This window comes from Gymnoscopelus braueri, assembly GCF_963280865.1.
Source record: "Gymnoscopelus braueri genome assembly, chromosome: 13".
NCBI lineage: Eukaryota > Metazoa > Chordata > Actinopteri > Myctophiformes > Myctophidae > Gymnoscopelus > Gymnoscopelus braueri.
The window spans coordinates 10,818,680-10,833,679 of NC_137615.1; the positions used below are offsets into that span (position 1 = coordinate 10,818,680).

Genomic DNA, 15,000 nt, shown 5'->3' on the forward strand with positions numbered 1-15,000 from the left:
GGTACCGTATGCTACACACAATGTAGGTGAGGCCCAACAACCTTGGGGACTGGGGAGCACATGGAGAGGAGAGGAGAGGAGAGGAGAGGAGAAGAGAAGAGAAGAGAAGAGAAGAGAAGAGAAGAGAAGAGAAGAGGAGGGGATAGCCTGTTTCCTTTTCTAAAAAGGTAAAAAGAAAACTCGCTCCGACCTGTCCTCTCTCTCTGTCCTTATGTCTCTATCTTCTTGTCCTACTGCATCTGTCTCTCTCTCATATACTTTTTGAGCTTGTAGATCTGCTGCTATTTTCTAATCTGAATCCTGAAAAGTAACAGTTTTGGACATATGAGGTGTCCACCCGACAGAGACAATATATATATATACTATATATACTATATATATACTATATATATACTATATATATACTATATATACTATATATATACTATATATATACTATATATAGTATATACTATATATACTATATATATACTATATATATACTATATATGCTGCTACAATGTCTGAGGAGCCAAAACTTGTGTTTTGGCTCCTCAGTATGTTTCTATATCAGTGGTTCTCAAACTTTTTCATGTCAAGGACCACCCAAAATTATATGTATTTGGCCGCCGATCCCCATCTCAAAATAATTTGTTCCAGGGACCCCCAGAAGCAAAGATTTGAGTGTTTTAAAGCAAAAATGTTCGCTTTGAAACAATATATATTAAAAGATTTGCACACATTTTCACAATTTTTCAAAAAAGCTTGTATATCTGCTATTTTTGAATAGCCAAAGTGTTAAATTATGCTTTTTAGCTCAAATCAAAAAGTGACACAGTAACCGTCTTAGTGGTTGGAATGAGTACAGAGGCCTTTGGTATGGTGAAACCATATGGTGTATATATTCACCGTCCGACAAGCAGGGTAACATTGACAAGCAAAACACATGCCGCTCCACTCACAGCCCTGGTTGCAGTGCTCTGGCACTGGAAGCTTTTTATGCTCTGCTGCACTAATGACTCTGGACTGTACCATTCTCAGGGGTGTCTTTGAGCATACCATAAATACATGAACATACAATAAATGACCGTTGATAAATAACCTTAACCCATGCAAGTATTAAAAGTCTCCATGAACTACACAAGGTGTATAATAATTCCTTCTTCACACTACAACACATAAATAATCAATCACAACAGCACATCGTAACCCCCCTCTGCTATCCTGATATGGTCCAGCCCAATTTTACTGACACACATCACAGGCAATTGTTAAGCATGCAATCAATCTTAACAATAAAACTTCACATGACATGATATTGCACTTTCTCTATCCACATTGCACAGTGACCTGCCCATCATGATTACCACACCAGTGAGACAAAAAAATGTCATCGAAGTGTTGACCGAGCATGAAGTGGGATTTGAACTCACATCGTCACAGTACACAGACAGCTTACTGGGTACAAACAAAGCATACGTCTTTATAAAAGTGTGTCCATGTATTTGTGTGATGGGTAATACTAGCTGTTGAAGCACACGGTATATTCTGCATGTGACGGACGTCGGACAGGGTCAATACTTCTGTACACAAAATGTACACACACACACACACACACACACACACACACACACACACACACACACACACACACACACACACACACACAGGACATCCAGCTACGTTTCCACACAGGGAATTTATCTGATGAGATAAACCTGAGTGACTTAAAGTGTAAAAGTGTTGAGTGAAGCTTCAGTTGGTAAGATCAGTTAACGGTACAGTGACATCTGCCCTGACAGAGATGGTGTATCACATTAAAGTACTGTGGCAGCAACACAACAGAAACCAGAGATAAAAACCTAGGCGGAGGGAGGCAGTCCTTCATGAAAGTGGAAGAGGGGGGAAAGTTTAACTAATGAAGTAGATGGAGTTGGAAAATCTACAGAACCACAACTCTAGTTTAAAGCCAATACAACCAGGCTATTCAATCGTTTGCTCTTTCTGGCCAATGTACGCTCACTGGATAGCTAAAATGGATCTGATCTGACTGACATCAAGCGTTCTTTGACAGAAAACATCGCTAAATATTGGGCTGTTCTTTTTCTTTCCGAGCAGATCGTTATCAGCTGTGGGATGTGGAGTGGACTCTGTCTATACATTAACATTAGCGTGGTGCACAAACTGTTCCCTGGTGAGCAGCCATTGTTCTCAGGCAGTAGAGCACTTAAACAATAAAACGCTGGCCACATTATTTGCATTATTTGCTTTTTTACGGCGGTGTTCATGGTATGGTTCATGGCTCATGGTAAACGGCTCTAATGCCAAAGAAACGCTCGGTGGAAGCTTCCGTGTGATGATGACATCTGTTGACTTCAAAACAAAAGCAACGGGAGGCCCTCGTGATGATGCATGACCGCGGGGTGACTTTAACCATACCAGACCTGACAGATATTTCTACCCAAAGACGTGCTGGTGAAACAGCACGTCACCACCAGCCCACCCAGGGAGAGAGAACACACATGACCGTGTAAACAAACAGACGGTGTGTGGACATACAAAGCCAACCCCCCACCACCCACCCCCACCTCTCTCTCTCTCTGACCACATCTCCGTCACGCTGGTCAAAGCCTACTGCCCTCTGCTGACGTCCAGGAGACTAACAACAACAAAGACCATCACTGTGTGTGGCCTGCAGTGGTGGAAAGTAACTAAGTACATTTACTTAAGTACTGTACTTAAGTACAATTTTGAGGTATTTGTACTTTACTTGACTATTTCCAATATCCAATACTTTTACTTCTACTCCACTACATCTCAGAGGCAAATATTGTACTTTTACTTCACTACAATTATTTGGAAACTTCAGTTACTATTTACTTTGCAGATATAAATGATTACATTATAAGACATACATTAACCACTTTAACCCTATTTTATACATAGGATATTTGAAAATAGCCGATCTACAAGCTCACAACGCGTCGCATTTAGTACTTTTACTTTTGATCCTTTAAGTACATTTTGATGCCAATACTTTTGTACTTTTACTCAAGTAAATTTTGAATTCTGGACTTTTACTTGTAACAGAGTATTTTCATATTGCAGTATTGGTACTTTTACTTGAGTAAAGAATTTGAGTACTTTTCCCACCACTGGTGGCCTGGTGACGCTTCCCTCCATGTTCCAGGACTGTTAGTGTTCTGAGCAAAGTGGAAGAGGGGGGGAAAGTTAACTAATGCAGATGGAGTTAAAACATCTACAGAACCACAAATCTAGTGTATAGCCAAATGCAACCAGGCTGTTCCATCGTTTGCTCTTTCTGGCCAATGTACGCTCACTTGCCATAAGATGGCTGTGACATCTTATGGCAACGTCACGCTGGCATTGTGCCCACATTGGGGTGGTTTGCTGTGTTGCCTCGGAAACCTTCGTCACACCCCCAAAATATATATATTTTTTAAAGACACCCCAAGATGCTCCCGATGAAGCAGGTTTGGTGGCTTGCATGGTTTCCTCGGTGTGTGGGTGTGTGTGTGTGTGTGCTGTGAATGGGTGAATGTAATGCACGCTGAAAAGCGCTTTGGATGAAAGGCGCTGTGCAGCATAAACGCAGCATTTACCATCTTATCTGTCATCGGCTACATCAGCAAGAAGTGTGAGGATGATGTTACCGCCGCACCGCAAGACCAAAACCCATCAACCCAAAAACCACAATCCCCTGGCTGAATGAATGCAGGCAGAGCTGGAAATACTGTAACTGTACGTGACTCTGCATGTATAGGTCTGGTGACAACCTGCACCGAGAACAAACCATCACTGTGGGTATAAAGAGGGTCAAACCTTAACCTACCCAAAGCTCTCAATCCGTTCGAACCGGGAGCGCATCTGTGTAATATCACTTAAACCATTATTTTATTCTTTGCAGATATACAAGCCGAGTGCCGCGCTATGAGCTTGTAGATCTGCTATCTTTGAAAAGTATTTTTTTCAAATATAGCATAGGCTATTTGAAAAGAGCAGATCTACGAGCTGACAATTTTCAAATAGCCTATGTATAAAATAGGGCTGAAGTGGTTAATGTATATTTTATAATGTAATAATCTGCAAAGTAACTAGTAACTAAAGTTTTCAAATGATTGTAGTGGAGTAAAAGTACAATATTTGCCTCTGAGATGTAGTGGAGTAGAAGTAAAAGTACGAAAATGGTAATACTCCAGTAAAGTAAAGATTCCTCAAAATTGTACTTAAGTAACAGTACTTAAGTAAATGTACTTAGATACTTCACACCACTGGATATGGACCCCAGTGAAGTGGCTGTGGATGTTCAAGGCTTTATGTCTCTGATGGGGTATGAATGAATCACCCCACGTGGTCCAGAGAGCCACAGTCTTGCTGGATAAAAAAGAAGCCACCATGAAATCTATATTAACTTGAAAGGCAGGCACTGGGGAATTATTGGCCTTGTATTCTATATAAATCCATTTCACTTTTCAGTTTTTGAAGGGCTTTTGGCTTTTAACCCATTAAGACCGGGAACGCATCTGTGTCATTTTAGATTGGAGCTATAACCATTATTTTATACTTTGGGCTATTCAAAAATAGCAGATCTACAAGCTTGTACAAGCTACAAGCTTCTTTTTTTTTTCGTGAACATTTGTGCAAATCTTTGAATATATTTTGACTTAAAGGAGGAGTTCACCCAAAAAATGACTTATTTTCTATCAATTGCACACCCTATGAAGCCTTGACTCCATGGATTCTTTTTAGTTTTTGTCGCATTCCTAAGCTAATCATTTGATTCCCGTCTCCTACCGGCCAATGTATCCGGTAGGAGACACAAAGTAGAGTATTTGTGTCTCCTACCGGATATACACACGGTCATCAAATTATTGTTTTAGGAATGCCACAAAAACAAAAATAAATCCATGAAATCAAGGCTTCATGGGGTGTGTAATTGATAGAAAATAAGTAATTTTTGGGGTGAACTCCTCCTTTAAAGCGAACATTTGTAACTCAAATCTTTGCTTCTGGGGGGGTCCCTGGAACGAAACGTTTTGAGATGGGGGTCCGCGGCCGAATACATATCGTTTTGGGGGGTCCTTGACATGAAAAAGTTTGAGAACCACTGATATAGCAACGTTAAGATTAAGATTTAGAAGAAGACATTTTGTATAGAATCGGCCTCAGGTCTTAATGGGTTAAAAATAAACGAAGCGCTTAAAGCTCTGAAACTTATAGCTTATAGCTCTGAAACTAGGAAACCCACAAGGCGGTGGAAAGCATTTCCAGAAAGACAGAAGACAGATGTGTGTGTGTGTGTGTGTGGGGGGTCACAATCATTTTAACCACTTTAACCATATTTTATACTTTGGCTATTCAAAAAAATTGCAGATCTACACGCTCAGCTTGTAGATCTGCTGTGTGGCCCCCATCAGGCAGGAGACCACACACAGCATCAGGACCACAACCATCATTCTGAACCACAGCTTCTTCCCTGATGCTGTGCGACTCACTGATCACTCACCGATCACCTGCTGCTGTTAGTATGGTTATCATTATGATGTTTCATATCAGGGCATTGCTGCACCTTGGGCCCACTTGGCCCACCTCGTTCATCTTTTAGACCTTTATTTACATAATATTAATACTATTTAACCCATTAAGACCTGGAACGCATCTGTGTCATTTTTTGATTTGAGCAAAAAAATAATTGCATTATTTTACACTTTGGCTATTCAAAAATAGCAGATCTACAAGCTCGTAGCGCGGCACCGAGTGCCGCGCTACGAGCTTGTAGATCTGCTATTTTCGAGATATCGAGAAAATGTGTGCAAATTAAAATATTCATATTCTTTTAAAGCGAACATTTTAACTTTAACATCTTTGATTCTGGGGGGTCCTTGGAATAAAATATGTTGTAGAAGCGGAAACATCAGGTCTTTAACACATTAACCGCCAAGAACGTAGTCCTACGGTCCGTTAAATCCAACTGTTAAGCGCCGAGACCGTAGCCCTACGGTCCACGGTCTTTTCGCGCTAAACATTTCCGGGTTCACTTTCGGAATTTTTTTGATCCACTTCCGTTTCCGGTTTGATGACCGGAAACGGAATTATTTGGGATCCGGTTTTGACGATCACGTCCGCTCCCATTCTACAGACGAAACTGAAACTCAATTCTCTTCCTGTAGTTTTTTCTCCTCGCATTTCACTGTTTAACGTAATCCGCTCTAACTACAACATGGATGCCCCGTTTGACACGTGATTTTCACTGGGAGATACGTTGAGATGTCGCGGATGTAAACAGACCTTGTACGGCTCAATCTTAAGGATTTTAACAAGATCTATGGCGACATGAAAAAAACAAAAAAACAACAAAAACACCTTGGCACTGGTGAGTACATTATGAGATTAACCTCTGGCGGTCGATGTGTTAAAGGGTTAAACTTTTCTTTTTTTTATTACAGTTTTACTGGCTATTTTTCTTTTTGCAATTTTATTGTTGCTAATGCCATTACCTTTCCCTGTATCAACATGAATTGGCGACCACATTGGGTGGAAAATTACTAACCCAAAAACTTTTGTTTCATTTTTACTACAACTGTGAATGATCTAACCCAGGGGTCTTCAACCTTTTCAGGCAAGGGACCCCCAAACTGATGGGGTGATGGAGCAGGGACCCCCTACCTCGTAGGGTAGGGGGTCCACATATATCGTATATTTATGTATAAAATGGTGTTTTATATGTATAAACATGAACAAATGGTTGCCTGGAGCCTGCTCCTACCCACAGGTTGTCCCAGTAGGTGTGCAAAAGATATTTTCTTTCTCTACAAACTATGTATAAACATACCATGTTATTTTGCATTCAATACTAAGCTATTCAAATATGTCATGTTATGTTTAAAGACAGACATTTTTGAGAAAAAAAATTAACATTTTTTTTTTATCAAACAATTTCGTGGACCCCCTGCAGTACCTCCGCGGACCCCCTAGGGGTCGCGGACCCCCTGTTGAAGACCTCTGATCTAACCCATATGAACTGCTGTTCTGTTTCCTAAATACCAGATGATTTAAATAAGGACAACCTAGAGGTGTGAAGTTGAAAAACACGATATACAAGTGGTGAAGCTGCTGTGTTCATGTCCTAGTGGGATGATGATGATGATGATGATGATGATGATGATGATGCACCAATAATAACAAAAGTGCTTCACAAGAACAATGTTGTTGTAACTAAGAGACATTCACCCTTTTGTCTTTACATGGATTTCCACGTAAAACACACACACACACACACACACACACACACACACACACACACACACACACACACACACACACACACACACACGCACACACACACACACACACTCTCACACACACACACACACACACGCACACACACTCTCTCTTGTGTCTTATGTGTTTGTTTTGGAATCCAGTCGCTATGAGTCACAGTCCAAAGGACACAAATAGGCCCAGTCGTCCACACACACACACACACACACACACACACACACACACACACACACACACACACACACCCACACACACACACACCCCCCCACCCCCCCACCCCCCCACACACACACACACACACACACACACACACACACACACACACACACACACACACACACACACACACACACACACACACACACACACACACACACACACACACACACACACACAGTATTCAACCCTCCCACACCTTAGCACTGTGATCCAGTCGCGACATGTCTCTCTGTGTGTGTGTGTGTGTGTGTGTGTGTGTGTGTGTGTGTGTGTGTGTGTGTGTGTGTGTGTGTGTGTGTGTGTGTGTGTGTGTGTGTGTGTGTGTGTGTGTGTGTTATGTAACTAGCTTACTTTGGAAGGGTTGTGTGTCTCTAATGAAACTGCCAGGATGCTTATCGTCTCTTCCTTTACTTTGGAAGCAGGTGCTGTTTATACACACACGCACATGCACGCACACGCACAAACACACACACACACACACACACACACACACACACACACACACACACACACACACACACACACACACACACACACACACACACACACACACACACACACACACACACACACACACACACACACACGCACCCACAGGGGTGGTACAGTACAGTGTGTGAGTCAGAGATAATAATAATATCATGGTGTGGCAGACTGTCATGGCCCATGGCAAGCGAAACAAACAAGACTCCACTGTTCCTGTTTCATTACAACTGGGGATGTCCATGTGCACAACCCCGTACACATGGCTCTGGGTATAGAGGACAGAGGGATGTCCATGTGCACAACCCCGTACACATGGCTCTGGGTATAGAGGACAGAGGGATGTCCATGTGCACAACCCCGTACACATGGCTCTGGGTATAGAGGACAGAGGGCAGCAACTTGCAATGGGGCCTGCATGGTCTTCAAGATACTCAAGGGACCAGTAGTGAGTGACTCACTGATCACTCATTGTCAATTTGAGGGCATGAAAAAGCTTGAAAACCACTGACTTAAACAACTTCTACATCAGTGTTGATTTCGTCGACTAAAACTATGACGGAAAACTACCTCGACTACCTCTTTTTCACTGACAAAAACTAAATAAAAACTAAGCTATGATGGCTACAACTAAGACTATATATACTGGCAATTTCGTCAACAAATAAAAACTAGACTAAAATGTTAGTGAGGGACGAGTGTTGAAGAGATGCAGTGGAACTAAAAGACAAGTCATTATATGCTTGGTTGCGCTCGGTTGTTGCGCTCTGAAAATAGCCGATCTACAAGCTCACAACGCGTCGCAGCGCGACGCGTTGTGAGCTTGTAGATCGGCTATTTTCAGCATGCAACCAAGTGTAAAATCAGCCATTACGACGCCATCAAGGCACCGCCAAAATACACTATAGTCGACAAAATCAACTGAAGATTTAGTCGACTATAATCTCGTGATATTTGGGCAACTAAAACTAGACTAGCAGTAAAACAGGACTAAAATTTTACTATCAAAAAAAAAACTATGACTAAAACTGAATCAAAATTTGCCGTCAAAATCAACATTATTCTACATCAAACTTGGATCCACTGTTAGTTAGGAGAGGATTTATTCATGGTCTTCACTTCATCTGGCCTGTTTCAGGGAAGCAGAAACAGGCCAGATGAAGTGAAGACAGGAAGCAGACTGCAGACAGAGAGAGAGAGAGAGAGAGAGAGAGAGAGAGAGAGAGAGACAACGTGTAATAGAGGTCCTGAGATGGGAAATCAAACCTACTACTTTGTGGTCAAACATGCCCAGCAGCATGAAAGGTTCAGGCCACCGGGACACTGTATAGCAGTCACCCCGTCACCCACTGGGTGACACCCACTGGGTGACACCCAGTCTGCTTGTATAGGAGGAGCAGACAGACTGAATGACTGGAATGTGACGCTGAATCATAAGACACTGTCAAAAAAAAATCCTCAGTGTGAATTTATCCACTTCTAACTCTGATTAACCCATTGAGACCTGAAGCCGATTCTACAAATGTCTTCTAAATCCCAAAAGTTTTTTGAAAAAACCTATGTTGCTATATCAGTGGTTCTCGAACTTTTTCATGTCAAGGACCCCAAAATGTACACGTTTTTTGGCCGCGGACCCCCATCTCAAAATATGTTGTTCCAGGGACCCCCAGAAGCAAAGATTTGAGTTAAAAATGTTTGCTTTAAAAATATATATATTCAAAGATTTGCACAAATTTTCTCGGTTTCTCAAAAATAGCAGATCTACAAGCTCATAGCGCGGCACTCGGTGCCGCGCTATGAGGTTGTATATCTGCTATTTTTGAATAGCCAAAGTGTAAAATAATGCTTTTTAGCTCATATGAAAAAGTGCGTTCCAGGTCTTAAAGGGTTAAGTACAAATGTAACCAAATGGACCCTTTGATGACATGTTGTACATTCTCAGAGTTAAATTAAAGGCATAGTAGTATGTAACATTTCCCTGTGTTTACAGAACAAAACAATAATACAAATGTTTACCCATCATGTCCCTCTATATTACCAGCAGTCATCGGCCACTGGAGTAGTGTTCAAGGTTCAACTGTATTGTCAACAACACCAATCACAAGTAAAAGGCACGTGAAATTCATTGTGCGCTAATGAATTTCACCACGTGTGGTGGTGTTTACCTGCAGAAACACAACGCCCTCTCGCTGTATCGCTGTTGATTTCGTCGACTAAAACTATGACGAGAAAAGTCCGTCGACTGCCTTTTCTCACTGACGAAAACTAAATAAAAACTAAGCTATGATGACTAAAACTGAGACTAAATATATTGTCAATTTTGTCGACAAATAAAAACTAGACTAAAATGTTAGTGAGGGACTGGAGGAGAAGAGATCCAGTAGAACTAAAAAGACAAGTCATTTTATGTTTGGTTGCGCTCGGGTGTTGCGCTCTGAAAATAGCAGATCTACAAGCTCACAACGCGTGGCGCTGCGACGCGTTGTGAGCTTGTAGATCGGCTATTTTCAGCATGCAACCAAGTGTAAAACCAGCCATTACGACGCCATCAAGGCTCCGCCAAAATACATTTTAGTCAACTAAATCAACTGTAGATTTAGTCGACTATAATCTTATGATATCTAGTCGACTAAAACTAGAGAAAAACTAAAACTTTTCAGACGACTAAAATATGACTAAAACTAAATGGAATTTTATTCATAAGACTATGACTAAAACGAAATCAAAATTTGATGTCAAAATCAACACTGCCCTGTATGTTGTGTGTTTTTTTTGTGGTTGCCCAAAAACGTCCCTGTCTACCGAAACAAACGGTGACAACACCACAAATATAGCGAGAGGGAAATGTGTTTCTGGAGGTAAACACCACCTCACTACTCCAGTCTGATAACTGCTGGTACAGAGGGAAATGATTGTTAAAAAGAAGGGCAAAGTTACATACTACTACACCTTCAACTGAGGATTTCACTGTGTAATTACACAACACATGATCTCAACCAAACAAACTGACTGGTCAGACTCATTCCCATACCGTGCTGCTTTACTGGTCACAGAAACCATAACTTTACTAGTCAGCAATATACACGCAACTGTGACTGTTGTGTAAAAAAGTCATAATCTCTTTGTGGACATTCTGATGTCGTCATAAAACATACCAATACCTAATAATCTTTACGGCGCGATTATGTGTATTTTGGTGATCATGCAACAAGGCACAGCACCTAAGAACCTTATTGCATCACAGTCAACAGCAGAGAACACACATGTTATGTGATCTGGACCAGGTCCAGACTCTTAATACCTTTTGTTGCCAGGTGACAAATCCAACCTTATACGCAGAGCTGCTGCTAATACTGCTTAGTGACGAAATGTAGCTTTGCAGGGAGGAACACAACTGGCCCTGGGCTCATGCAGTGACGAAACAAATGTTAAGTATAAGAACTCTAAACTTGAACCTTTCCAGGCCGCGACCCCCCCCAAAATAATCATATTTGAACTGGGTGGGGACTCCCCAAAATAACCATATTTTAACTGGGTACCCCCCACACTGACAAGCACTTGTAATTGTAGTAGTTGAGGCATTACATTTAGTTTGACTCGGTTCCACAGATAAGTATTGTGAAAATAGCCATTCTACAAGCTCACAATGCCTCGCGTTGTGAGCTTACAGATCTGATATTTTCAAAAATGTTGCCTCTTTCTTATATTATTTGACGATTTGGCCAAATGTTTGACCAGTTTTTATAGTATAGTTTATTGATTACTCGTTTAAGTATTAAAAGTCCCTTAAATTGTCACTTTACTGTCATCTGGGGACCCCACTTCCCCCCCAAATCATGTAGGGACCTCCAGGTTGAGATGGAAACAAGTCCAGAACCTGTGAAATATGTTTCAAGGCACGGCACTGTTCACTTAGTTCTTGTAGTTTGAAACAGCCATTAGGCTAGTTATCTTAGTTTATTTTCATGTTACCTTATTCTCACCTCTCTTTGCCTGTACCTATACTGTGTGTCCTGCCTCACTGCTGTTGCTGCGAAGACACCAGAATGTACCCACAGGGATCAATACACACAGGTCTGTCTTGATCTTAGTATCACTGGAGAGCAAACATTCCAACGTGTGTGAAAGAAACTCACATAATCTCACTGAAAACCTAAACAAAAACATCCAACAGGCAGAAATCACTACAGGCTGTGTGTGTAACGTATATTGGGATGTGTGTGTGTGTGTGTGTGTGTGTGTGTGTGTGTGTGTGTGTGTGTGTGTGTCTGGCTTCCAGTCAGTGTGAAAGTTGTGTTAAAGCAGGTTAAACAGGAGTAGCGACACATCAACACTAATTGATGTGAACTATCGCGCTTCACTACTACCCACACACACACACACACACACACACACACACACACACACACACACATAATGAAAGATTGCGAGGCACGCCCCTAATAACCTGTCTGTCAAATGTTACATAAAGCTTGGTATGCTCATACACAAGGAGAGGCATTAAAATGAATAGCACTGGAGTGTGTGTGTGTGTGTGTGTGTGTGTGTGTGTGTGTGTGTGTGTGTGTGTGTGTGTGTGTGTGTGTGTGTGTGTGTGTGTGTGTGTGTGTGTGTGTGTGTGTGTGTGTGTGTGTGTGTGTGTGTGTGTGTGTGTGTGTGTGTGTGTGTGTGTGTGTGTGTGTGTGTGTGTGTGACTGATAATGATGAGTAAGTAAGTAAGTGTCTTGCTCAGGGACACATTGCCGGGGTCTGGAATCAAACCTTGGACCTTTTGCTGGTTCCCAGATCTTAATGTGTTTGTCTTCATGTGTTCGTGAATGGTATCCATGTGATGGTACTAAGAATCAGTGTGTCAATGTGAAAGTCCATCGTTTCTTTCAAGGTCCAATAGAACAGTGGTTAATTTCAAGGACCCCAGAATTAATATGTATTTGACTGCAGACCCCCATCTCAAAATAGCCAATGCATTTTGGTTTAAAGTGGTTAAATTGATTTTGATGCTACATTAACGAGTTGAGGTCACGTAGAAACTGTGGAGCATCAGAACATATAGAGAAATATCAAGGAAACAACAGAACCGATTAAATGTAGGTCACCCACACGTCATGATCAGTCTGTCTCCCTGCGTCAGACTCCATTACCACACGTAGATGCTGTTTTGGCCTCAAAGCTTGGCCTAGATCTTAGTAAACAACTACTATCTAGGGTTTAACTGCAACTACAGTACCAAAGGTGACTCATCTAGACTTGTTTTCTCTCATGAAGAGGGTCATGAAGAGGGTGTATTTTTACACTTTCACTTTAAAGGAGCATTTCACCCCTGGAAGAACTTACAGTCACTCAATGTTAATAATATTTGTAGTAGATAACAGTAGCAAAATGTGCACCCTATGGCCAGAAAAATATAGAAGTCTGTGTGTTTGACTGGGGTTTGAGTGGACTGCTGTATTACTACGATGACCATAATGCTTTGGGGCACTGCCCTTCCTTGTGGGGAGGGGAGGCTGCGTGGGGGTGTGGTCTACATTGTAGTCAGGAAATAAGGTGAGATAAAAGAGACTATGAGTCAAATGACTCATAGTCTCTGAGGATATGGATACAAATAAAAAAAATACAGATAAAACACAAAAAACACACCAGGATCATGTTTATGGGTCCTACTCCTAGACCTAGATAAAAATAGGGGTTTGATGCAAAATCGGCGAAATGTCCCTTTAAAGCTATACGTATAAATGTAATTTTATCCATATGGTAGAGTACAGTATGTTAATACAATACAACGATTACATCTGAAGTGGGTGGAGGTGGTTTCTCTGCTCTTCAGTTGAGAAATTTAGATCCTGGTGTTGAGGTAGGACTGTTATTTGAAGCAGACGGCACACATGATTGGACACTAGATGCGCCGCCATCTTTCAGGCGACCAATCAGGCGACTGACAACGGGTGAATTACTAACTCTCACTGTCAGGAGAAGACGATAAAACGCACGGATCGTAGCTTTTTAACACTCCGGATTTTCCTGTGCATAGGATCCAGACAGGGAGCATCTCTACATCATTATTTATTGCGTATAGATTAACTGTACTGCGTTTACGAAATGCAACCAGGCCCCATCAGCCTTCAACACTGGGGTGTGACTTATTGCATCAATCCACTATGAAGAGCCTCTTTAAGGGATTAACATAGAGTCTGTCTGAGCCATTAACCATAATGGTAAGTGTAATTGCTCAGGGGAAAACCCAACAGAGCTATCAAATTGGAGTCACACAGATCCTCATTCTGACGTGATCAAGCAACGCAGTCAGTGTAACTTCTGTACCCCCCCCCCCCGCCCCCCCCCCCCCACACACACACACACACACACACACAAAATCTATTTAACTATAATGTTAACCCATTAAGACCTGAAGCCGATTCTACAAATGTCTTCTAAATCCCAACAGTATTCTGAAAAAACGTATGTTTCTATATCAGTGGTTCTCAAACTTTTTCATGTCAAGGACCCCCAAAATGATATGTATTTGGCTGCCGACCCCCCCATCTCAAAATATTTTGTTCCAGGGACCCCCCAGAAGCAAAGATTGGAGTTAAAAATGTTCGCTTTAAAACAACATATATTCAAAGATTTGCACACATTTTCACGATTTTTCAAAAATAACAGATCTACAAGCTCGTAGCGCGGCACTCGGTGCCGCGCTACGAGCTTGTATATCTGCTATTTTTGAATAGCAGATATATATGAAGTGTAAAATAATGCTTTTTAACTCAAATAAAAAAAAGTGACACAGATGCGTTCCAGGTCTTCATGGGTTAATATAAAAAGTGGTCTCAATAATCCATTTTGTTTCCTGTGTCTAATCCAGTCACAAAGAGTGTTTTTCTTCTTCTTTTTTTTTCAGGATGAAAACAGTCACAAACTGTTCTAGTAAGTCATTAATTATGATGTGCGTGAAAATTGTAGTGTGAAAGTGTTGCAAACAACCTCCGCTATAGATCATGAGTTTGTTCCTTCCGGAGT

The 15,000-nt window shown here is 41.4% G+C and overlaps 2 protein-coding genes across 2 annotated transcripts in view; both read right to left on the minus strand.

Annotated features, from left to right (window-relative positions):
- rapgefl1 (Rap guanine nucleotide exchange factor (GEF)-like 1) overlaps positions 1-15,000 on the minus strand; it is a 57,278-nt gene that overhangs the window by 32,891 nt on the left and 9,387 nt on the right. The window lies entirely within an intron of this gene.
- LOC308099394 (uncharacterized protein) overlaps positions 12-15,000 on the minus strand; it is a gene marked incomplete at its 3' end in the record, with an annotated part of 29,960 nt that continues 14,971 nt past the window's right edge. The window contains exon 5 of the mRNA XM_080448136.1: positions 12-49. Coding sequence (XP_080304262.1) covers positions 12-49 — 38 coding nt within the window. The remainder of the gene's footprint in view (positions 50-15,000) is intronic.